This window comes from Hemicordylus capensis, chromosome 2, assembly GCF_027244095.1.
Source record: "Hemicordylus capensis ecotype Gifberg chromosome 2, rHemCap1.1.pri, whole genome shotgun sequence".
Lineage (NCBI taxonomy): Eukaryota > Metazoa > Chordata > Lepidosauria > Squamata > Cordylidae > Hemicordylus > Hemicordylus capensis.
Genome location: NC_069658.1, coordinates 220,533,082 through 220,558,754, shown reverse-complemented (window position 1 = coordinate 220,558,754; position 25,673 = coordinate 220,533,082). Strand labels below are relative to the sequence as shown.

Sequence of the window (25,673 nt, the reverse complement as noted above, 5' to 3'; positions counted from 1 at the left end):
TGACGCCACCAGGCCACAGCGACTCTCCCCGCAGCTAGAAGGCCAGGGTGTGGATGCCAGGTCTGTGACCAGGCACGATCACCTCCGCTCGGCGTCCCCCCCCACGAAAGAAGCAGAAGAAAAAGAGCAAGCACGCCGAGCGGGAACTTTTGCCGAGCGCGCGCAAACACCGGACAGCCTCACCAGAGCGGCTGCCGAGACGCGCTGTGGAGGAGGCGGCCTTTCGATCCCCGCCCCCCTATCGCCGGCGGCTGCGCGCCCAGCACAGGACTGAGTGGGCGGGCCGGTGGAAGAACGGCAGCAGGATCAACTCGCCAGCCCCAGACCAGCAGAGCATCGGGGCAAGGGGGATCAAACCGCGGGGCAGCAGGATGCGGACGACAGCCCGACGCGGTTGTCTCTGGTGAGACCAGGGCCCTCACGAGGGAGCAGGGAGGCGACCGTACAGCCATTGGATTTGGGCTCCCCTGGCCACCCGACACCAGGTGGGGGCGCCCCCGCGATCCTCCCCGGGAGCTCCGTGGATCCAGAGGCCCTAAGGGGCTGGATCGAGGAGGCAGTCCAGCGCTCTTTGGTGTCTGTGCTGAAAGGGCGGTCTAGGGAAACGGCACCCAGACGGCGGGAGGAGGGGTCCAAATCCTTGGACTCCCAGGACCTGTCCCCGGTCAGAAACAGACTCAGGCGCGCCATGAGGGTCACCTCTTACTCTCGTGCCCGGGAACTTTGCTCTTCGGAGGAGTCGGGGGAGGAGTCTCCCGACATTATGCAACACAGAAACGAGGTGGCTGGTGCAGGGAGCGGGGAACCTGAGCTTGACTCTTCCTCTGATGAGGATAGCGAGATCCCTGAAGAGCAGGGGCTTGGGGCTTAGTCAAAGACTCTCTCTGAAAGAGGATGCCCAAACTATTACTAACTGATCCCTGCTTGCTTTGGGTCTTAGGCCGGTGACCCCTGAGGAGGATAATCCTGTTTCCAAGGGCGACCTTGTCCTACCCAGTTCAAAGCCACTGCAGTCTAAGGCAGTTATGCCTGAGGGGTTCTCTGCCACTATAAAAGAGGAATGGTCCGCCATTGCCACTGCTAAGCGGGCACCAGCAGCCGCCTCAAAGCTTTATGACTTTGACGAGGAGACACTGAATCTTCTGAAGGTTCCCCTCACGGATGCCCCCTTTGGAGCCCTCCTTAGTGGAGTAGTGGTCCCCAAGGACAGGGATTCCACCTTTAAGGACCCTGTGGACAAAAAAGCAGAGGCAGCCCTGCGCAGGCTTCATGATTTGTCTGCTATGGCCATCAGGGCCAACACTACAGCCTCCCTGGTATCGAGGGCTTCAGTGTTATGGATCAATGAGCTTCTCAATAAGCCACCGTCGGAAGAATCTCAGATGCGACGCAAGCTACTACGTTTACAAAAAGCGGCTGCCCTCGCAGCAGATGCCACGTTCGACAGCGTGCGCTTCTCAGCTCATGCTTTGGGTGCAGGCATGTTAGCCAGGCGCAATATTTGGCTCAAATATTGGAAAGTTGACAACACCTCTAAGGCAAACCTGGCAGCTGTTCCCTATGCAGGGGGTAAGCTCTTCAGGGATGAAGCACTCAAGGAGGTGCTCATTGAGACCCAGGACAAGCGTAAGGCATTGCCATCGGTCACACGCAAGGAAGATAAGGCTTTTCCGCGCAGGAATACTCAAACCTATAGAGCCTTCAGACCGCAATTCAGGCAGAGGGATTCCTTCCGCTCTTTTCGGCCCCAGTAGAATAGATCTAGGGGTCAGGGCAGACAATCGTTTCATACCCAGAACCGTCAGTCCTTCAACCCCCAGTCCCGGGGCCCCAAGCAGCATTCCTTACTCTCTGGCCAGTGGGGTGGGGGCTCAACTATTGGACTTCTGGGACGTCTGGAAAGAGTCCGTTTCAGACAATTGGGTTCTTTCTATTGTAAAGCAGGGTTACAGGGTGGAACTCTCCAGTCGCCCTGGCAACAGGTTCCTCCTTACTCCAAGATCAAAGAACATTGCAAAGCACAAGGGCCTCCTTCTAGCCATCCAACATCTGATGGAAATAGGAGCCATAGAGGAGGTTCCATTGGACCAGAGAGGCCGGGGCATGTACTCTGTAATATTCACTGTGCCAAAGAAAGATGGGTCAGCAAGGGCGGTACTGAACTTGCGCCCCGTCAACAGATTTGTGATAAAGAAGCACTTCAAGATGGAAACTCTACGCACCATCTCAGAGGCTCTGCAGGCAGGGGACTTCTTGGTATCCATAGACCTTCAGGATGCCTATCTCCATATACCCATCCATCCCCTCAGTCGACCTCTGCTGCGTTTCTGTTACATGGGAAGGCATTTTCAGTACCGAGCACTGCCATTCGGACTTTCATCGGCCCCCAGGGTCTTCACAAAGATCCTGAGCCCCCTGGTAGCCGTCCTTCGCATGGAGGGCATTCATCTTTTTTTTTTTAATTTAGACGATTTGTTGATTCGAGCAATTTTGGCCAAGGCCATGAGCCCCACCTTGTCTCAGTAGAGAGAGTGTCCTGGACAACACGGCTTCCTGGTGAACTTAGCCAAAAGCCACCTGACACCGTCCCGGCGCCTTCGTCATCTGGGAGTCATCATGGACACTGCGGTCTGCAGACTGTTCCTTCCAGAGGACAGGATGGAAGTCCTGTCATCCGTGGCCAACAGAGTGTTGAGGAAAGACCAAGCCAGCCTCCTCAAGTTAGCAAGACTGCTCGGGCTCATGGTGGCGGCCATGTACTCGGTTCCCTGGGCAAGGCTCCACCTTCGCAGATTGCAGTGGGCTCTTCTTCCCCATCAGAGCAGAATTGTGCTGCGGCGAGACAAGAAAATTCTCCTACCCGAGGATCTGAGGGAGGCGATCAAGTGGTGGACAGTTCGGAAAAACCTCGTCAAGGGGAGACCGTTTCTGGAACGAGAAAGGATTCTAGTCACAACAGATGCCAGCCTGTGGGGCTGGGGGGCACACTGCCGGAACGAATCTGCTCAGGGCCAGTGGTCCAGGGAGGAATCGCGTCACAGCATCAATTGGCTCGAGCTGCGGGCAGTGTTCCTGGCCCTAAGATCTTTCCGGCCGCTTGTGCAGGGACGGAATGTGTTGGTGCGCACAGACAACACCGCGACCAAAGCGCACATCAGCAGGCAAGGGGGGACGAGGTCGAGGTCCCTCCACCTACAGGCAGTGACCTTGCTGGATTGGGCAGAGCAGAACTTGTTATCTATCCTGGCACATCACGTGAGCGGGGCCTCCAATGTACAGGCGGATTGGCTCAGTCAGCAGCGGATTCAGCCGGTGGAGTGGGGCCTCCACCCCTCGGTATTCCAGTGGGTGACGGAGAGGCTAGGTAACCCATGTGTAGACCTTTTTGCGTCCAGGGAGAACTCCAAACTGCGGAGGTTCTATTCGCGCTTCCCGTCGGAGGGGGCGGAAGCAGTGGACGCTCTGTCAACACCGTGGCCTCGTTTGCTGCTGTACGCCTTTCCTCCAGTTCCTTTACTATCTCGGTGCCTGAGGAAGCTTCGGGGGTCCCGGTCCTCCATGATTTTGATTGCGCCCTACTGGCCCAGGATACCCTGGTTCTCCAAAATCGTGGCGCTGGCTGTGGAAAGATCCCTCAGACTACCTTGTCGTCCAGACCTTCTACAGCAAGGCCCAATTCTCCACCCAGGACCAGAATGGTTGCAACTGACCACATGGAAGCTGAGCGGGCTATCCTAGGCCGGGAAAGATTGTCGGAGCAGGTTATTGAAACTATCCTCGCCTCCAGGAAGGATTCTACCAATAGGATCTATCAGTCAACTTGGAGAAGTTTTCTTTGTTGGGCAGCTCGGTGTAAGTTGAGGGAGCTATTGGACTTTCTCCAGGATGGTCTATCCATGGGCCTGAAACCTAACACCCTCAAGCGGCAAGCGGCGTGTTTGGTCCAGATGCTGTTCCCACAACAGCGTGCCTCCCAAGCAAAACACCCCCTTTTACAGAAATTCCTGAGAGGGGCAGCACACTTATCTCCGCCAGTCTGTCATCGTTTCCCATCCTGGGACTTGCATGTAGTTCTCCGAGGGCTTCAATTTCACCCGTTCGAGCCGCTGCGTTCCACCTCTCTTCAGCTACTTTCATGGAAGGTGGCCTTTCTCGTGGCTATAACGTCGGCCAGAAGGGTCTCGGAGCTGCAGGCCTTATCCATTAAGAGTGGCCTGTGTGTTTTCTCTAAGGACGCAGTTCGTCTCATTCCCGATCCTTCCTTCGCTCCCAAGGTGAACTTGATCTTCCATAGAACTGCGGACATTTTTCTTCCCTCATTCTGTCCGGAACCTAGACACCCTGCTGAGAAGGAATGGCACAGTTTGGATGTCTGTCGGGCGCTAAAGGTCTACCTGCGTAGGACGGAACCATTTAGAAAATCCAACGCCCTGTTTGTAGCCTTCAAGTCCTCCAAGTTGGGTCTGAAGGTTTCAGCGGCGATCATCGCCAGATGGGTGAAGTCCTGTATCGTGGAGTTGTATAGGTCGCAGGACCTGCCAGTTCCTGATCAGATTACGGCCCACTCTACGCGATCGGCAGCCACGTCGGCGGCGCTGTCCTCCGCAGCATCGCTGGAGGAGATCTGCAAGGCAGCTACGTGGTCGTCTCCATTCACGTTTTCAAGACATTATAAGTTGGAAGAGCACACCTCGGCAAGGGCGGCCTTTGGTCGGAGGGTCCTTCAGAGGGTCCTTCCGGCTCAGTAGATCCAGTGTTGGGCACTCTGTTTCCCTCCCGTGGTTGGTGCTGTGGTATCTCCCACATTGGGTGACCTCCTACACCAGCTGAGAAAGGTACATTGGTACTCACCGTGAAGGTGTCTTCTGGCTGGTGTAGAAGAGGTCACCCAAGGCCCACCCAGGGTTCGTTTCTTTTTCTTGGCTGGATCTCTGACCCGGGAGGGAGGGCTACTCTTTTCTACTCTTCCTCTTCTTGTTCTGAGTTATATTGTGATATTTTCCTGTTCATGTTATAGTTATATTACTTCTTCTGGAGCTTGAGCTGTTGTAGGTACTGAAGGTATACACCCACATGCACTGGGTTGAGTTCTTCAGTTTTTTCTACTTCCTGCCTTCTGGAGCATGTGGAGGGATGTAATCCCACGTTGGGTGACCTCTTCTACACCAGCCAGAAGACACCTTCACGGTGAGTACCAATGTACCTTTCTGCGTACAAAGCAGGTGATCCATCACTGAGCTACAGCCCCACCCCACTGAAGAGAACAGAAAAGGGAAGATTTCCTTCATGAACTGGAAATCCTTCCCAAAATGAATAGAACAGGAAGGAACATAAACTCTGGCGAGAGAAATGCAAGCAGACAAAGGATGCAAAATATGAGGAGCACAGAGCTAGAAGTGTCAAGGGGAATAACAAACACTGGTTTAAATATATCAGAAGCAAGAAACCTGCCAGGGAAGTGGTTGGCCCCTTAGATGATGAGGGTGTGAAAGGGAGTATTTGGGAGGATAAGCAGGTTGCAGAGAACCTGAATGAGTTTTTTTGCATCTGTCTTCACGACAGAGGATACTGACCATATACAGTACCCTCTCCAGCATTGAGCTCAGGTTTAGAGGCTGAGGAACTTGGCCAATTTGAGGTGATGAGGGAAGGTGTTCTAAACTCTTGCCTGTGGGCTTACAGGATGCTGGACTTGATGAGCCTTGCAGCATGAGAACAATCTAGCAGGGTTGTTCTGATCTTATAGCAGACAGTACTCACATGTGGCTGTCCTACAAAAGCAAACTAACATGAACCCTGCTTAGCAAAAGGGACTCCATCATATTAACTTCCCACACCATGTATCACATTTTTCAAGTGGTTGAAATGAAATATTTGGGGGAGATTGATACAGGCATTTCATGAGTCTTAATCTTTTTAAAAATCAACTTATTAGCTATACCATAACAAATGTTTTCTGGGCAGCTCGCAGCATTTAAAACAAAATAAAAACACAATGCATAAAAATCATAAGACCAAAGCAGAGGTGGGGGTGGGTGGAGCAGGGGAGATACAACACAACGCAATTCCAAAACTTAAAATCAAACTTACAAATATTTAAATTTAAGGCCTGCATGAACAAAAAGGTCTTTACCTGGCATCTAAAAGAACAAATTGATGAAGCCAGGTGGACCCCACTGGGGAGGCTATTCTATAAACGGTGCAACTGCCCCAAAGGCCCATTTTAATTGTACTTGAGTTTTGTGGGAATATATTTTAGTGGGAAATGAGACATTTACACTCACACTTCCTAGGAAAACATAAAATATAATACTGCTTTGACAGCCATTCATAGTTGCTAAATGCATTTTGTGAAACACCATGCTGGACATGTGCAGCCGTTTGAGTTTGCCTGTCACCTGAGCAGGGAAAGGGGTGATCACCAACCTTCCCTTTGAAGCTGCCTGTCACCAAAGTATGTCCCTGAGGGTCAGACAACTTACTGGGACCTATTTTAGTGATTCACAGTGGGCTTGAGAGGGAAAGGGGTGACTGGCAGAAGTCTCCCCTTCCTTCCCTGCTCAAGTGGCAGTGTTGGATGGGGAGGGACATGAATTACATTTGGCTATAGAAGGGTTTCTGTGAGGATATTCTGAGTGTGAGAGACTGGAGATTAGAAGCGAGAGTTTGCAACAATAGAAGAAAGAATGGAGAAAGACACCTAGACAAGGAGAACTGGATAGCAGCTGCTTGCTCTTCAGCATTGCCCAGTTATGGAATCAGCATCAGGAACCAGAAAAACTAAGAGACTCAGGCTCCATAACTGAAGAGAAGCTTGGGAGCAGCTGTTTGATTGTTACTGTGAGGATTACAAAGAGAGTGTGAGACTCCTGCAGCCCCATTTGTTTGGTGGTTTACTGTTCTGAATAGGGAATCGAATTTCCTAGTTCAATGTGTGAGAAAATTATAGAAAATATGATTGATTAAACTTGCCTCCACATTCCATTTCAGAACTGATCTCTGAGGAAAGTAGGGGAAGGTTATAACAGCACAGCCATAGTCTGGAACTCACAAGGCTGCACGTGCCCAGAACTAATCTAAATGCCATCCAGTTAAATTTTAGAAATAGAAAACTTTCCACCGCTGCATCTCTGCAAAGGACCAAAGGCCAGTTCCTGGCAGACCTCTGTGCCCGTAGCTTTGTTGAAGTGGCAAAGGTTCCTCCATGGCCCACCAAGGGCAGTTTACCAAGCAACCCCTGAAATCCAAAGCTGGCCTATTCTCTGCCAAGACAGCGCCACTTCAAATACAAGTTGCACTTAAAAACTCAGCCCAGAAATGTCTCTTCCATGGATGTTGCAGGTCACTACTTCCAGTCTACATCCTGGGAGCTGGCATCTGTGTATCCTTCCCTTGCAAAAAACATAAGGTGGAGATGTAAGGGGTGTGTCTTAATGCATCCAAGGTAACCCCAAGAGAACACCGGCACACCTGTTGTTGCCCTTCACAGCACATAGCAATGCTTCCCCACGGTACACAGGTGCTAGAAGTGATGGGCATCTCAGGGCTCTGGTCCAGTACACACAGGTAGAGGCCTGCATCCAGGCACAGTTGTTTCCATATTATGTACAGCAGTGCATTTCAGGGCCTGTACTTAGTTTCCCACTTAAACTGAACACAGGTGCAGGCATTCACACAAACATATATAAATACACTCATCCCTTGCCAACTGTGAGGGTTCTATTCTGGCAAAACCCCAGGGTGGGCAAATTTGTAGTTGGCGAGGCATTAAAGCCTATGGGAAATGGGGTGGGGTTGGGACCCACGGTTGCAAAAACACCCCCAAAAAAGGGGGGGGGGAAGGAAAAATGCTTTTAAAGTTGGCAAAAATCCCTTAATATCACCAAGAGTCACTAACCCTAACTGGCTTGAGTGGACTGAACCTTTGGGATTTATTTTTTTTTAAACCCAACAAACACTCAAATGCACTCTAAATCAGCAAGGGTCAGCCAGAGGAATGAGCAGACTGAATCTCTGAAACTCCACCTCCACACACACCAAAATCACTGAAACCAATCCCCCTCCAACACGAAAAAACCTTGCCAACCATGGGTACTCAGGTTGTGGTTGGTGAGACTAGACACAGTTTCCCAGTCATGGATACTCAAAACTGCAATTGGTGAAGAGTGGCTGCATATCTGAATGCAGGAACACTATAATACGTTTTAACGGCTTTTCTGGGACCACATGAGCTTTGTAGTCCATGTGTAAGAACCAAATTCCCAAACAAACAGGCACAGATTTCAACCAGTAAGGTACTTGATGTCATCAATGCCCCAGTCACTCCCTTGTGAAATTGATTCTGTGTTCCAAAATCCATCCCTTGCAATCGATGCTGGCAAAAATCTCTGATTACTCCTGCTATCAGTTTGAGCTGCGTTCTACTTTTCTGACAGCAGAGGGAGAGATTGCTACGTGTGTGCATGCCTGCGCACACACTCAGATGCAGATGCTCACCAGCTGATCTGAAAAAGCATAGGAAGTAGCAGACAACTTTTCTCACACAAGAGTCTGTTGTAGTTAGGAATGGAACCTGCCCCTCTGCACAAACCCTGAGGAAGGCCTGTGTGTGAGGGAACATGGGCTGAAGTATGGGTGCAAAAGACGTCATCCTACTCCGCTTCTGCATGAGTTACAGACCTAGACATACTTTCTTACTGTATGGACTCATGCAGAGATGCAATAAACAGCTACCTTTGCAGAACTTTGCGCTAGCAGAGGCTGGTTGGAGAAAAGTGAACTCGGAGCAGAGCTGTAACAGGCAGCCTCCTTTGAGGGCAAGCAGTGATGCTACATCTCTATAAAGGGAGTTCTCGAATGCTCCAACTGGACCTGCAACAGAGTCACAGTAGAATTGGCCAGAAAGTGGCTGATTGGAAGGAGATAAGGCCAGGACAGTGACTCTTCCAGAGATGTGACCAGCACCCTCTTCTGCAAGCAAGAAATTCTGCATCAGGAGTGACTGAGCATCTAAATGAAGGGACATGGCAAAGTCACCCCGTCCCAGCAGCGACTGGTTGGAAGGAGGCAAGGCCAGAGCGGTGACTCATCCAGGGGTGTGATGGGCAGCCTGGACCACTTCTCTTCAGGTGGGTACTTTGGGCTCAGAGGAACCTTTCATCAATAATGCATTGGTGTCTGTGGCGGGCTGGGAATTCTCTTGTGGTGGTGGTGCTGTAGTGGGCGCGCAGCTGCATGACATTTGGGAATTAGGGGACTCACTAATTATAGAAAATCCCATAATTACCCTGTGAATCCGACAGATATTACAGACTGTTTTAAAAGGGGGGGGGGGTTAACCCCTGGCTGCAATCCACATACCCCAGACCTCCAACTCCCCTCTCATTGTTCTCTCTCATCCTCCACTGCTAAAAACTCCACACATTTTCTCCCCCCTCCCGCCCCACAACCCCTATTCTATGTTCAGTGAGTCAAGCCATTAAACTTCTTGGTGTGCTTCTTTTCAGTGTTGTGATTCAGTCCTTGCAGTTCAGATTCGGAAGCACCGCTTCCGTTCAGATTCACATGAGACTCTGTTTTAAAATGCACATTTTTGTATCTCTCCCTACTCAACCAAAAATGGCTTCATCCTTAATGGCTTCTCCTTAATGGTTTGGGCCCTGGATATCTGAAGGACCGCCTGCTCCCAAGGGTTTCTGCCCGTTGACAAGATCTTCAGAGAGGGTGCTGCTCCACATGCTGACGGTGAGAGAGCTCAGTTGTTGAGCAAGCGGGGACAGGGCCTTCTCAGTCATTGCCCCCAGGCTTTGGAAAGCTCTCTTGCCTGACATCCGCTACTCAGTCTCCTTGACAGCTCTTAGGGGGAAAGTGAAGATGTGGCTCATCACCCAGGCTTTTAAATGAAAGTATTGTTTTTATTGCTGATGCTGCTTTGTGTTTTATGAATTACTAGTGGGCCCGGGCACAGAGCATCTGTGCCTCTAGCTGGCCCTCCGCTGCCGGGTCCGCCGCCGCCTCCTGGTCCTCCACCTCCGGGCCCGCCGCCTTGCCTCCGCAGCCGCCCAGCTAGGCAATTCTCCTGGGTGCGCCAGGACCAATCAGGCGCCCCCGCAGCCCAGCCAATCAGCTGGGCTGCCGGGATGCATTTTTCCTGGGCATACCCAGGAGAAATATATATATAGATTATATTATTTTTAATGGGTTCTTAAATTTTAAAATAGAGATATTATTTCTATAGTTATATTATCTGTACTTTTGTATTTTAATTATGTAATGTTTTTATTGTAAACCGCTTTGAGATTATTTTAATGAAAAATGGCATATAAATCAAACAATAAATAAATAAATAAATAAATAAATAAATAAATAAACCAATTGTCCTCCATTAATGGGGGGGGGTGTTGCTTCCTCACCTCCCCCAGCAACCCCTGCTAAACAGGCAGTGCAAAATTAATTGTATTGGCTAGTTAATTGATTAAATCTGTTGATAGAACAATCTGGGGGAAGGGGGCATGGTTTTTAGATTTTTGCACCATTTCAAAAATATTCCTGCCTTCAATGAGAAAGGAGGGAGAAATACCTCTTCTAAGATGCCTGGTCTTTTTAATAGGTACTTTTGTTTTGCTCAGGGGCAAATGTGCTCTGAATGGTGCTCTCAGGGGCAAATGTACTCTGAAACAATTCTCATAGGCCCTCAGAGAGGGAAAGCCACACTCTGCATATGCTCAAAGGCACCCTGGCCTTAAAGAAACTCCTTTCTTCTGCCCCAGAGGAAAGATGCTTTGTCTATGCTCAAAGGTCTTATGGAGGACAGATCTTCTGCATATGCTTAGAGGCACTTGTCCTTTAAGAAACCGGTTTAACTGATTCTATCAGGTTTTTTACTGTTTCTCTCCCTACTGCTTTAATGGTTTCTATTGACATTCTTTTGTGTGTGGTTTGTTTTAAACTTTATGCTATAAGTCACCTTGAAACTATTATGGGAAAAGGCAGGAAACAAGTATCATAAAAGAACAGTTTTGTTCTGCTCAAAAGGAAAAGCATTCTGTGTATTTGCAGAGCAGACAAGAAAGGCTCTTTGTACATGCTCAGAGGCACTAGGTACTTGGCCCTTAAAGAAACACTTCTGTCGTGCTCAGCGGGTACAGGGCTGCATTGTTTATGAGGAGCCTAAGAGGATGAACAGGCTATACCTTTATTAGCCCTTGGGTTAATCTGGCCACTAAGGGGAAATTTGCTGTGTGTGTGCCCAAGGACACTCGGGAAAGGTGCTCTACAGTCTACACAATGTCAGGAGCACTTGGTCGTTAAAGAAACACATCTGTGGTGCTCAACACTGTTCTCTTTAATAGGGAATTACAGATGTTGTTGACTACAACTCCCAGCATCCCCAGCTGCAATGGACTTTGGCTGGGGATTATGGGAGTTGTAGTCAACAACATCAGAGCATTCCTGTTAGACGGAACACTAGTGCTCAGAGGAAGGACACTCAGCATAATGCAAGAAGCATTTGGTCCTTAAAGAAATATCTCTGTTGTGTTCAGTAAGAAAAGCACTCTCTGCCTGGGCTCAAAAGCGGTTCAGAGAGAAAGGGGTTTCGCCTATGCTCAGAGGCGCCTGGCCGTTAAAGAAACGCTTCCCAGGTGCTAAGTGGGGTGGGAGAGCTTTGCATATGCTCAGAGACACCCGAGGTCTCATTCCCGCCCGCGCCAAGCGCGCGCCAAACCGCACCCCGGAGTCGCCTCCTCTCAACTCCCCGCCCCGTGTCGCGCGCGCCCGCTCTCCATTGGCTATCGACCCTCCCACCCAGCTCGGAATGGACAGGCGCATCTGGCCAATAAGCGGCCCTTCTTGGGAGGGGGCGTGTCAGGGCGGTGACGTTGCGCGCGGGGTTAGCAACAGTTGCCTCGGAGCCGCGCGCGAGGAGGCGCCATAGTGACCGTAGCCCTGGAGACGGCGCCTTGCCAACGGGAGCCCCGCGCAGCCCCGGCCGGCCGAGCAGCCCCGCGCAGCCCCGGCTGCAGCCCGGCCGAGGAGGTGGAGGAGGGCAGGTAAGCCAGCCAGCCAGCCGCTTGTCCGGGACGAACACTCAGGGCGGGATCCGGAGTCACTCCGGATTAGGTACCCCACCAAACATCTGGAGGGTGGGCTAGAGTAACTCCCGAACGAAAAGGAAAGGAAAGAGTCTGGAACCGGGGAAAGTGCTTGTGTGAGGGAGGGAGGATCGTTGTTGGGGGTGGGCAATCTGGAGCGACTCTGGATTTTGAAGGAGTCAAAGGAAAGGCTGGACTTCAGAAGGAGCGGCTCAGTCTCCAGGGAGGAGTGGCTCGGTCTCCAGGGAGGAGTCATTTCAAATTTGGAGTGACTCCGATTTGATGGAGGAAAGGTGGATTCAAGGAGTATTTCCAGAAGTGAAGGGTAGAGAGAAAGAGACTCTGACTCCAGACTGATGGAGGAAGGTGGATTAAAGGAGCAGTTCTAAAAGTGAAGGTCAGAGAGAGAGAGAGAGAATGAATCGGCAGTGACTCCAGATTGGTGCGGAGACTATATGATTTGCAAGTGTGGGACAGCGAAAGAGCAAGAAACTGGAGTGACTCCAGATTGGTGCAAGGAGGGTGGATTCGAGAAGCGGTTCCAAAAGTGAAGGACAGATAGAGACTCCAGATTAGTGCGGAGAAGATGTTATTTGCAAGTGTGGGCCATAGAGAGAAAGAAACTGGAGTGACTTCAGATTGGTGAAGGTGAGGAAAGGGACTGGTCCTTCAGAGTGGAGCAAGAACTCCAGGTAGGCTTGTGTGGGGAACCAAGAGTGGGACTGCATTAGGGCAATGAGAAGTTGGCTGTAATAATCGATCGGACTTCGTGGGTGAGGAGGGCAATATGGAAGAGAGAGAGAGACCCCCAAATCCAGAGTAGGGAACACTAACACCTACCTGGGTCTGCAGTCCTGACTGCTGCACACTCCTCTTTTTGGTACATGGTAGGAGCATTTGGCTGCATGGAAATGCGCCTTGAATCCAAGCCAGGATGACCAGCAAACTGTTGATATTTCCTGTCTCCTTGCTCCACATCGATCTGTAGCTTGTAACTTCTCTTCCTTCACGGTGCTAAGCAACAGGCTCTGTAAAAGTGTTCCTTGGTGGATGGGATAGTCCGTGAACGGCTGTTGCTACAGACGTGAAGGCCATTTCCCCTTTTGCCTCCATGCTTCTTTGGTCTCCATGATTGCTTGTACAGAGCCCAATATTCTAGGTTCAGCCCGGACGCCATGGCATTCCTTTTAACCTTTTCTTTTTCTCCAGGCTTGTGCTGGCAGAATTCATCCTCTCTTCCCTCCCTCTCTTCTTCCCCCTGTTTCTCTCCTTGGTATGCCGTCTGCATAATTTCTTATGTACTTATTTATAACTAATATTCTAGCACAGCCTAGCCTAAAAGTGCTAGGCACTGTACAAAAATCAAAAATGGAAATGGGCTTGCAATCTAAAGCCTGTTGCATCTGCAGCATTTTGCAAAAACTGCCATTTATATCCATCAGGGTGCTTGGTGTAGCTTGGCTCACTTACTGCGACCTATCTCATCATAGTCTGGTGTATGTGTGTTCTCTCTGCTTGTAGCACAACTGAAACTAGGGGAATGCAGTGTTAGGAAGGTAGTGGCAGAAGGTTTGGCATGATCAAGTGCTATCTGTGAAAATGTGCCTTTTAAAAGTAATTATTTATTTATTTCAAATAGTTGATTACATTAAACATATCTGAAGTAGCCAAACACCATCGGGCTTTTCTCATTCTAACTTGCGCTCTTCTTTATGTGTGTTGGATTCTGTGCCAATCAGATTTCTGCTTCCGAAACAGCCCGACAGTTTTAATGCAGGAGATAAGGCTGAGCAGAAATCGAGAAGAAATTTCTGGTTAGCGTCACGGATTTAAGCCTGTGCAGTAATTGGGTAAGGACCGGGTCGTTTCCATGGTGATCGACTCGCACACAGATATGGGTATCGTATAAAATATCAAATTATCGTTCTCCTTTATCGTGGGCCAGGGAGGGGGAAATCTTTGAAATTCTTTGGCGCCAGTGCCAGATTTTTTCAGGCTACGGGGCTGAACAAATGTTTCAGATTCCAGGGTGAACGGTTCAAATGGTTAGGATTTTTTTCTCCCCTGTTTTACGGAACATTAATTAAATAATTTGCGGAGTCCGGATGGCGGAAGATGTTCTGCCTGTGGAGCTTGGGAGCTTGCATTGTCCTCCAAAACAACTACCAAAATTCCATTGCAGCTGACAGGAAAAAGCCTGATGCTTCCAGAAGAAATTACTCAAGGTAAATCAGATGTGCTTTATTGGCACAAATTAATTCTGAGTACAGAATTAATCTTCAGTTTGGAGTCTGCTGCAGAGTTCAAATATCTCTGTCATTTTGTTTGGAAAAAAATTAGTTTTTTTTAAAAGTTCTTTTTGCTTAGATGTGTTGATTTTTTTACTATGTTTGTGAGCTGCCCAAGGAAGGGAGGGAGGGATATTAATATTTTAAATAAATAAAGAGCAACTCCACATTCTTCCATTGATATTGGTGGTGCTGCACCAGGCGGATCATGTGAAATTGAACTATATACTTTCTTGGCTGCAGAACTGGCTGATTACACATTTGGTGCTTTCTAAACTCAGCAAGCTCCGAGATCCATGGTAGGGCGCACATCGGTTTTCTGTTCAAGTCCTCAGTCAAAAGGGCTGCTGAGATCTATTTAAAACATTTGCTCCCCTCGCGAGACTCAGATGCCAGCGTAGTGAAAGCCTGGCTAGCATTCCTGCTGGAGCAGAATTCTGTCTGGGTGGCGTGCCAGGGCTTGAAGGCGGCTGCTGGAGGAGCAGAACCTCACTTGTTTCAGCACACAGGCTGCCTTGAGATTATATTTCGGATACATGAGACTATGGCTTCCTTTTCCGTGTGTGCCGGGTCTCTTTAAACCTCTCTGCTCCGTCTTTTAATAGGTCTGCAATTCCTCCTGGTTCCTTGACTTCAGATACCCAGGAGCCCATATTCACACTGGCAAAGAAATGGGGGGCAGTGGGGGGGGGGCGGATGCTACCAGCCTGCAATAAGCCATTTAGAAACTAGACTTCTAGGTCCAGAGTGCCCCATGAGGTTTCCATTCCCTTTGTGCGTGCAGTGCTGGCGGGCTTCCTGGAAGTATCTAATTGTCCCTCTGTAACTCAGGGGGTTGGACTAGAGGACCTCCAAGCTCCCTTCCAGCTCTTACATGCTGTGATGTGATTCCATGCGCCCAGGAATCACATCACAGAATGTTTGTGATGCGATTCCTTAAATCTCCTTACCTTCTTATAGATATGCAGTGTCTTCAGTTCCAGCCGCCACTTCAAAACAAACTTTGGAAAGAAACAAATTCTCACTCTCCAGTTGTTGCAAGAGCCCTTTTAGAAGTTTTGACGCCTTGAATTTTTCTTTTTTCTTTTGTTCTTTCATCTTTGAAAGAGTGAAACTGGGAAGAGGGTGCAGATCCACTCCGTTCTGCTCCTTGGTTCTTCTTCTGCAGTCATTTCTATCATTCCCGTGGAGTGAGGGCAAGTGAAACCTTAGAAACCTATTAGGAATAGTTCAAAACATTTCCACTTGGCCTGTGTTTTCTTCTTCTTTTTGGTATACATTGTCAGTGACAGTTTTTCTGAATGTCAAGCAATCAAGGGAGTTTCGCTGTGGTTTCCTGCAGCAGAGAAGAGGCTTGCGGTTAGTTAGGTCTGTTAACATACAGGAAAAATATGTCACAGTCATTAAACCTGCTCCCAGGGTTGACGTTTGGACCCTAGACTAGCGAAGGGTTTGCCGCCAACATTTTCACTTGGGCACGAAATACCCAAGGAAGGAAGCAAGGCAGCGTGGCCTAGTGGTTGAAGTGTTGGGCCAGGACTAAGGAGACGCAGGTTTGCATTCACATGCCTTGAGCTCCTTGGTGGAAAGCTGGGTTATAAATAAAACAAAGAGGAGAGAATTTGAAGTTTGCTTCTTTGGGATATGAAAGGAGCCTCTTCCTTGTCCCAGAACCTTGGAGCCCACACAGCATTTCCCTCTTCACAAATGGCAATTCGTTAGAAATACCATTTTTATTCACCCATCTCCTTACGAGCGCAGGGCAGTTTACACCCCGTTTTAACCTCACAACAACCTTGTGAGGTAAATTAGGCTGAGAGAGGCCCTACAAGATCACCCAGTGAGCTTCAGGGCTCAGCTGGGATTTGAACCTAGGGTCCGCGCGATCCCAGTCCAGCACTCTAACCACTATGGCAACTGGCAGTGTTGTTGATCTGTTTGGACATTTTGGGATGGGACTATAAGCTTAGTGGTAGAGCATCTGCTTTGCATGCAGAAGGTCCCAGGTTCACTCCCTGGCAGGATCTCCCTGGCACTTTTTTAAAATGGTGGTTCTCTTTATTTAGCAGGTGGGGAGCAACTGGCCCTATCCATCCCCAGCACAGCATTCCTCCAGGGGCTGTTACTGGTGTCTGTCTTAGGTTTCCTTTTCTAGAGTATGAGCCCTTTGGGGAAAGGGAGCCTTATCTATCTATCTATCTATCTATCTATCTATCTATCTATCTATCTATGTAAACCACTCTGGGAACTTTTGTTGAGGAGTTCATTGTATTCCAAGTAGGTCTGGGAGAGACTCCTGCCTGAAACCTTGGAGAGCCTCTGCCGGTCAGTGTAGGCAATAGTGAGCTAAATGGACCAGGGGTCTGACTCAGTAAGAGGCAGCGTCTATGTTTCTATGTCCTCTTCCCCGCCTCCCTCATTATGCCGTAGGTAAATAAAGTTGTAACTGCATCAGAGAAAGAGGCTGCAATTTCATTTGCTTTGAAGCGTGCCATATGGAAAAGCCTATTTTTCTGTGCAAATGCTCTTATCCCTCCCTTTTGGCTGATTTACGGGCTTCATTTTGTTTAAATGCTCAAAACTGCTGGCAAATATGAAGGGGGGGGGGAAACCCCAATGCCTAATGACTTTACATCAATCCTTAAAACATTCCTGAATAGAACACTTAATTGTACTTAGACCCTTAGACCCAAGCTGTTGAGTGACTTTAAATGTTTTTAGCTGACTAATCACCTCCCTTTTTGAACAATTTAAATTTAAATCCATATGTGTATTCCAGAATTGTGAGGCACTTTTGGGGGGTGGATTTTGAAGGGAGCCTGAGAAAACTTCTATTTTAATGAATAAAGTGTGCTGCTCCTTCTGAGGAGAGAGGCTGTTAATATCTTCATTTTTTGCCTACTTTCCATAAGGAAAGTAAGCTTATGAGATCACCTGGCATTGTGAGTGTGTCTGTGTGTCTCCCTATCAACTTCGCAATGCCTAGACCGATATGAACCAAATCAGGTGCAATTGTAGGGACACCTTGAAGGCACAGTTTGTGATGATGTCATCCACCCCAATTCAAGATGGCAGACATGTGAATCTTTAAGGCTGAAGTGGGCTAACTTGTAAAGATGGTAATTGTCAGTTAAGGTTATAGTGAAAGGAAAGTAGGCAGATTAGTTCTTACCCAAACAACTTGTTCATCTTGTTACAGTAATGTGCCAGCTTCAAAAGAGACCCGATACATGGAAGAAAATCTTAAGTTGCCAATTAAAATAGGATTCCAGTGGTGAATTGATTTGTGTTGGCTTTGTTAGGGATTCTCAACTTTGGATTCCCAGATTTTGTTGGACTAAAATTCCCGTTTTCCCTAGCCACAGTGGCTTTTTATGACAGGGGTTGATGGGAGTTGTAGTACGCCAACATCTGGGAACCCAGGCTTAGGAACCTCTGGCTTAGTTCACTGGTCTAAATAGATCAAAGCCTGCAACCCTGATTCAAACCCCACTTGTCCTCATTTTTTCAAGACGATATCTAATATCACTGATATTAGAAGCAAGCTTTTATACGATATGTTGCAGTTCTGCTGTGCTTCTTGAAATGTGGAGCCACGATCTACCATTTTTGTCCCACCCTTGCTCCTAGCAGCTCAGGGTGGCATCCTGGGTTCTACCCCCAGTTATTTTCACAACGGCTCTGTGAGGCATGTCCAGAACACATATTTTTTGAACCCTGTATATCCAGCTGTATTTAGCCTTCAAAGATAGTTCCCTGAAGTTACTACCCTCAAGCTTTGGACTGGCTTACACATACCAGTGCTAGTCATTGGCTGCCTATTGTGGTGGTGTGGGGGGAGTAGCTCAATTCTGTAAAAATGTCCACATCGGAGGAAATTGTGACCTCTTCAGAGGCAATCGGCAAGTGTTTCTTTTTTAACTAGGTATTCATAATTGGGAGTGTGTGTGTAAGAGAGCGGGGGGGGGGAGAGAGAGAGAGAGAGAATATACAAGGACTGCCCAAGGGATTGCAGGGCCTGAGGCAAGGTACCAAATGCTGCGGGTGGGGTGGGACAGCCCCCTTTCAAAACTCACCCTTGCAAGAGAGTGGCACAGGGGGCTAGGGTGCCAGCAGCCTCCTCTCCTTCTGCTTCTTACACGCTTTGCAAAGAGCAAGGCTGCTCAACTTTGGCCCTCCTGCAGAAGTTGGCCTACAGTTCCCATAATCCCTTGCTATTGGCCACTGTGGCTGGGGATTATGGGAGTTGTAGTCCAGAAACAGCTGGGGGGGCCAAAGTTGAGCAGGCCTGGCACAGAGCCTGAGGAGCGGCACTCCTTGCCAAGTTTGCAAGGGCCAGATCGGTCCTGCAGAGCCTATCCAATGATAGTGGTGTGGGCATTTTGCCGCCCAGCTGGTGCTCCAATCATCTGCCACCCAAGGCAACCGTCTGGCTTCGCCTCATGAAAGGGCCACACCTGAGAATATACATTGGAAGTTTGGCACATCTTTTTAGTTTGAGGAGGATTTGCTTGAAGAAGGTTCTTCCCACCCTGCCCCCTGGACTGTCGCCGGACCAGGTTCTGACAGATCTGCTGCTTTCACTTCTAGTCGGGTCACCAGAGGATTAACATGGAAAAGAAAAGACTTTTCCGAAGAAGTGGGTGTGTTCTTTTGCTTTTGACTTCCATTCAGTTCTCTGCTGTCTTTCTGGCCTGGGTAGGTTTGTGGAAAATTCCTTTCAGGAGGGGGAAATGCTTCTGGATAGGCATTACTGCATGTCCCCTCTGCCAGGCATTAGGATTGCTCATGGGGGTTTCCCCCACTGCATGGATCTCATGTTAATTCCTCCAAGGAAGGCTCTTCCTTCCCTACAGGGATTTCGTAATACAGTACGTGGAGCAGAAGCCCTCCCAACTCAAAACCAAGCAGGAATGTAGAAACATTAGAAGCTGGGAAATGTCGCGTCCATTTCTAAAAGCAGACCTTCACACTAGAATTCCCAGAGAGTTATATATAAAATTGCTGGCTAAATTTCTAAAACCAGAAGCTAATTTCTAAAACAAGAGACATCCAAGGTCAGTCATGCCCTGAAATTTAGCCTGTCTAATCCCCCACATATGCAGGTTTCTTAGCAATAAAGGAAATGTTTTCTGCACATGCCCAGATGCCCATTCGTCTTTATAATTATTTTGCATGTTCCATGCTTGTGATCTGCTCTTAGAAATGGTTTCTGGGGCTGGAGAACTCGACTCACCCAAAACCAGAATCCACAGTCCTGTTTCCTTTCCTTTTCTCCCTCCCCTGCCCTGTCCAACTTTTAAAACCCATCTCTATGGAAAATGTATGCATGGCATAATTCTTGTATCGCTTCTCTAACGCCTCCTTTATCTTATTTTGCTTTTCAACAAGTAAACCACACTCCTTTTTATTAAATACAAATGAAAGCAGCTAGTAATAGTAATAAGAGGAGGGGAGTTGGTCTTAGGAACATAGGAAGCTGCCATATACTGAGTCAGACCCTTGGTCCATCCAGCTCAGTATTCTCTACACAGACTGGCAGTGGCTTTTCCCAGGTTGTAGGCAGGAGTATCTCTCAGTCCTATCATGGAGATGCCAGGGAGGGGACATGGAACCTTCTGTGTGCAAGCAAGCAGATGTTCTTCCCAAAGCAGCCCCTTCTCCTGAGGGGAATATCTTTCAGTGCTTACATCACATGTAGTCTCCCATTCAAATGCAAGCCAGGGCAGAACCAGCTTAGCAAAGGGGACAAGTCATGCTTGCTACTACAAGACCAGCTCTCCTCTTGCAATAGTGAGCATGAATTGTACCCTTTACTAAGCAGGGTCTGCCCTGGTTTGTATATGGATGGGTGAGAGGAGAGCTGGTCTTATGGTAGCAAGCACGACTTGTCCCCTTAGCTAAGCAGGGTCTGCCCTGGTTGCCTGTGAATGGAAGACTAGAAGTGTGAGCACTGTAAGATATTCCCCTCAGTGGATGGAGCCACTCTGGGAAGAGCAGAAGGTTTCAAATTCTCTCCCTAGCAGCATCTCCAAGATAGGGCTGACAGAGATTCCTGCCTGCAACCTTGGAGAAGCTGCTGCCAGTCTGTGAAGACAATACTGCGCTAGATAGCCCAATAGTCTGACTCAGTATATGTCAGCTTCCTATGTTGCTATGACAACATGTGGATGATGATGATGATGATGATTTCTTATTTATTTTATTTATTACATTTATAAACTGCCCCATCCAAAGTATCCATCTGAGCGGTATACGACAAAATGCAAATGAAGAATATCCTTGCAGTGGGCGAGACGCTAGAAAAATGTTTCTCGGTGAGAAAGAAGGCCCGTGCAAGTGGAGATCCTGGGGATGGGGGCAGAGCTCAGGGGTGGAGTATCAGCTTAGCATACAGAAGGCCCCAGGTGTGACACTCCCCAGCAGTGTCGCCAGGTAGGGCTGGGAGAGACCTCTGCCTGAAATCCTGGAAAGCCGCTGCCAGTCAGAGTAAGAGTGGAAAATACTGAGCTGGATGGACCAGTGGTCTGACTCTTGGGAGGAGAGCTGGTCTTGTGGGAGCAAGCATGAATCATTTGCTAAGCAGAATCCATTCTGGTTTGCATTTGAATGGGAAACTACATTTGAGCCCTGGAAGATATTCTGCTGAGGGGATGGGGCAGCTCTGGGAAGAGCACCTGCATGCAGAAGGTTCCAAGTTCCCTCCCTGGCATCTCCAGATAAGGCTGAGAGAAACTCCTGCCTGCAGCCTTGGAAAAGCTGCTGCCAGTCTGGGTAGACAATACTGAGCTAAATGGACCAAGGGTCTGACTCGTTATATGGCAGCTTCCTATGTTCCCCCACTCCCTCCTAATACATCATTCTTGTATAGTGCCTGAGTGTTCAAAGAACTTTGCATGAATTATCGTGCTGTAATCCATACAGCAACCCTTTAAGGTAGGTCCGTATTGCAGATGCCACAGCTCCAGACTAGCTCTAGCTGCCTCCCGGATGGTGCTTCAGGGGCTCAGCAGATTATTTATTGTTTTATTATTTATTTAACATATTTTTATATGGCCCAAAACTTGTGTCTCTGGGCAGTTTACAACAAAACAAAATAAATGACAGCAAAAAAGTTAAAACATTACAACAATTTAAAATTTTAGAACAGTGTTTTTAAACAATGTTAAAACTATTAAAACAGTATTCAATTAAATGTCTGGGTGAACAGATGAAGATTTTAAAAAAATTGATTTTTAATTTTTTTTTTTTAAAAATGTTGCCCTCTGATTTTGCATCAAGCTTCTGCTGTCACCCAAAAGACCAGGATGTGCTGTTATGTCTCACCCACACTAGTCTAAGTCCACACTACCCACTGCACTACACTGTCAAATGACATTTTGTTACATCTTGGCTCACAAAGCTTATAACCTAGGGCTTGACAAATTCTCGGCACCAGGGAATCATGGTGCCTAGAAATTTAATTGTGGTGGCTGCCTAGACTAGGATATTCAGAGGTAGAGTTATTGAGTACACTCCTTATTTGTCCGAGGCAGCTCTGTCTCTGTTCTAAGTGTGTTGTGAAGGGGATAAAGATAATCCCATTTATTCTCCCCCTCCAGAGTGTCTGTCACTAAGACCAATAATTTTGCCGAGTGTCTGTAGTCTGGCTCCTACATTTGGGGGGCTGGCTCCTAGCTCCAAAGAAAACTTGTCGCCTGTTGTAACCCACCCAAACACAGCCCTTCATCTGCATTGCAATCTGCCTGACCTGGCCTCTCTGTTCCTGATTTTTGCAGTCCTAGACCAGCAGCATGACATGCTTATGGGAGCCCCCAGTGGGCTGACATACACAACCGGCAGCATTTGTCTCTGCACGAACTGTGCACGACAATTGCTAGCAATGTTTCTACCTTTATGCTTTCTCCTTGTTTTGAGTTGACCCCTGCTTCACAAGTTGCCAGATCGCTATAAGGAAGGAAGGGGGTTTCACTGGAAGAATTAGCATGAGATCTGGGCAGTGGGGAAAGCCTGCATTGGGGAAAACATGGTGTTGCACATTAATCTCCTACACAAAAGCACATTTCCTCCCCAGTTAGGAACCTTGTAACCTAGGGTTAGGAACATAGGAAACTGCCATATACTGAGTCAGACCATTGGTCTATCTAGCTCAGTATTGTCTTCACAGATTGGCAGTGGCTTCTCCAAGGTTGCGGGCAGGACTCTCTCTCAGCCCTATTTTGGAGATGCTGCCAGGGAGGTAAATTGGAACCTTCTGCTCTTCCCAGAGCAGCTCCACCCCTTAAGGGGAATATCTTACCGTGCTCACACATCAAGTCTCCCATTCATATGCAACCAGGGCAGACCCTGCTTAGCTATGGGGACAAGCCAATCTTGCTACCAGAAGACCAGCTGTCCTCTCCTAAAGAGTTCCTCAAGCTTGGGTCCCCAGATGTTGTTGCCTACAACTCCTATCATCCTGAGCTAACTGGGAATGATGGGGGTTGTAGTCCAATAACATCTAGGGACCCAAGCTTGAGAGACCCTGTTGTAGCCTTTGAAGTGGTTCAGAGTTGAGGATATTACCTTGGCTCTCCAGAACACTCTTCCCTTGAAAATGGGGTGAGGGTCTGTGTGTAGGATTCCCTGACCAGCATCGTGATCTTCAACACCTTCCACAGCTCCTGGAATGTGCGCTCTGACTTGTGCCCTCCGGGTCCTTAGCCTGCTTGTATTAAGATTCCTTCTAGCAAGTAGCTGTCCTGGCTGTCTGACATCTCCTTGCATTTCTTGACAACGGGGATGATTAACATGATAATGGGGCTCAAATGTCCCTTGACCTTATCAACATGGGGGCAGGCAGCTCCTTCAATCTTAGCTTTTTGACACCATGTTAATTTGCTCTTTTTCTTTTTGACGCTGTTCAGTCTCACTGTTGCTCATGTAACAACTGCAGTTACTATTTGGGTATCTTTTGCCCCCTGGCAGTGTTTGAAAATTCTACAGCGGTAGGCATAACTCCCCCGCCTAGAGGTCACTAGCTTGTGTTTTCACTCCTCTAGCTTTGTCCTGGAGGTCTCTGCCCTAGACCCCAGAGTTTCAGCTCACTGTCACATTGTGCCCAGCCCTGACCTGTGGACTTCCGATCCGGCTACCATTCCCTTCCTAGGTCAAGCAAATCAAACTGGAGTTGGTATTTTAATAATTCCTGAGGGATCAGTGTTCTTGCATTGACCATGGAAGTTGTTTCTGCGTTGGAAAACCTCATAGGAACATAGGAAGCTGTCTTCTACTGAGTCAGACCATTGGTCCATCTAGCTCAGTATTGTCTACACAGACTGGCAGCGTCTCCTCCAAGGTTGCAGGCAGGAGTCTCCTTTAGCCCTATCTTGGAGATGCCAGGGAGGGAACTTGGAACCTTCTGCATGCAGATGCTCTTCCCAGAGCGGCCCCATCCCCTAAGGGGAATTATAGTGTTGTTGTTATTATTTTACATTTATATCCCGCTCTTCCTCCAAGGAGCCCAGAGCGGTGTGCTACATACTTGAGTTTCTCTTTCACAACAACCCTGTGAAGTAGGTTAGGCTGAGAGAGAAGTGACTGGCCCAGAGTCACCCAGCTAGTTTCATGGCTGAATGGGAATCTGAACTCGGGTCTCCCCAGTCCTAGTCCAGCACTCTAACCACTACACCACACTGGCTCCCATTCAAATGCAAACCAGGGCAGACCCTGCTCAGCAAAGGGGACAAGTCATGCTCGCTACCAAAAGACCAGTTCGCCTCCTCGTGTGCTCCTCCTCAGGCACACCAAATAAAACACACAAGTGTTTGTTCCACTGCATGTACGATGGGGGAAAACAATTGCATGTTGATCATCTCATTTTTAAAAAAATTTACACCCCGTGCGCACTCAAAATGCCGTTGTGCATTTTCTTTACGAAGCAGTGAACAATAAGATAGCATATGAATTGGCCGGTGTTGGTTGCTGACCTCTCAAACCTGCTCAATGCGTCAGCGATAATGAGAGATCCTTGCAGGAGGCGAGAGATCAGGTCTCGCTCCCTCCAGATGATTGGGCCATTATGATTTTGTTGTTGTTTAGTGTAGTCCCATCAGTATATATGGTACTTTCTTTTACTTATTATTGTAAATAATTAGAAGTATTAAAAATACATTTGTATACCCCTCTTCAACAACAACAGAGTTCTCAAAGTGGTTTACATAGCGAGGGAATGAGAAAATAGTTCTCTGTCCCCAAGGGGCTCATAGTCTGAGAAGAAACATAAGGGAATTTGGGCCACTTCTAGCCTCAGAGGCAAGCGGCCTCTAAATCCCAGTCGCAGGGGAGCAGCAGCAGGAGAGAGAGAGGGCTTGCCCTCATCCCTTGCCTGTGGGCTTCCCAGAGGCATCTGGTGGGCCACTGTGTGAAACAGGATGCTGGACTAGATGGGCCTTGGGCCTGATCCAGCAGGGCTGTTCTTATGTTCTTATGAGGCCCCAGCTACAGCCACTGAAAGGAATGCTGTGCTAGACCGACTAGGAACAGTTGCTCTCCCGCTGCTAATGAGAAGAGAGCCTCCATTTAAAAAATTGCCCCTTGGATCAGTGAGCAGGAGTGATTCACAAACTGTGGCCCCAAATGGATCTGAAGATGATTCCCTTCCTTGTCCCCAAAGGGCTCCCAATCTAAACAGAAACACACCAGCAACAGCCACTGGAGGGACGCCGTGCTGGGCTGAAGAGGGACAGCTGTTCTCCCCCTGCTAAATACAAACAAGTCACCACTCGAAAATGCACCTTGTGGCCCAGTTAGCAGAGGTGATTCCCAAATTGTGCATCTCGAGAGGAAATGGCTCCTTGTCTTTAAGGCTCTCACAGTCTAAAAAGAAACTTATAGGAGGCAAGAGGGACAGTTGCCTTCCCTCCACTAAACAGACGAGAGCTCCCTCTTGTACGGATGAGAGTACACCCCACGCTTTGGCCAAGGAGCGTTCGGTGCACTTCACAGCAGAATTAACAGAATTAAGCTTGCAAACTATGGTGACTGTAATGAAGCAAAAGCAGTGCAGACAGAATAACATTGTGAAACAATTTTAAAAAAAGCAGGGGAAACATCATAAAGCAGGAGTTAGAATTATAGGTGCTGGGATTAAAAGTTCCCTGTTTGTGGTTTCCACTTGCCATTTGAAAGGTAGTGATAAGCAGGGCTGCAGAAATCCACTAGTCTACTAGTCTGTGACGAGTGAAAAATGATGTCTGACGAGTGGGAAAAAAAGTCCTAATGAGCAATGCACCGACATAGCTTGATGAGTAAA

The 25,673-nt window shown here is 48.3% G+C and overlaps 1 protein-coding gene across 4 annotated transcripts in view; it reads left to right on the top strand.

Moving 5' to 3' along the window:
* The first annotated feature begins 11,914 nt into the window (after positions 1–11,914).
* The window catches only part of RFX2 (regulatory factor X2), a 70,794-nt gene continuing 57,035 nt past the window's right edge, over positions 11,915–25,673 (top strand). For 2 of the 4 annotated variants that reach the window (XM_053302916.1, XM_053302918.1), the window contains exon 1: positions 11,915–12,050. Coding sequence is in view for 1 of the 4 variants with exons in the window: in XM_053302919.1 (XP_053158894.1) it covers positions 14,293–14,317 (25 nt within the window). In the remaining 3 variants the exon portion in view is untranslated. Of the gene's footprint in view, positions 12,051–12,261; positions 12,785–14,277; positions 14,318–25,673 lie in introns of those variants that run through there. The other 2 variants (XM_053302917.1, XM_053302919.1) reach the window with 2 other exon arrangements.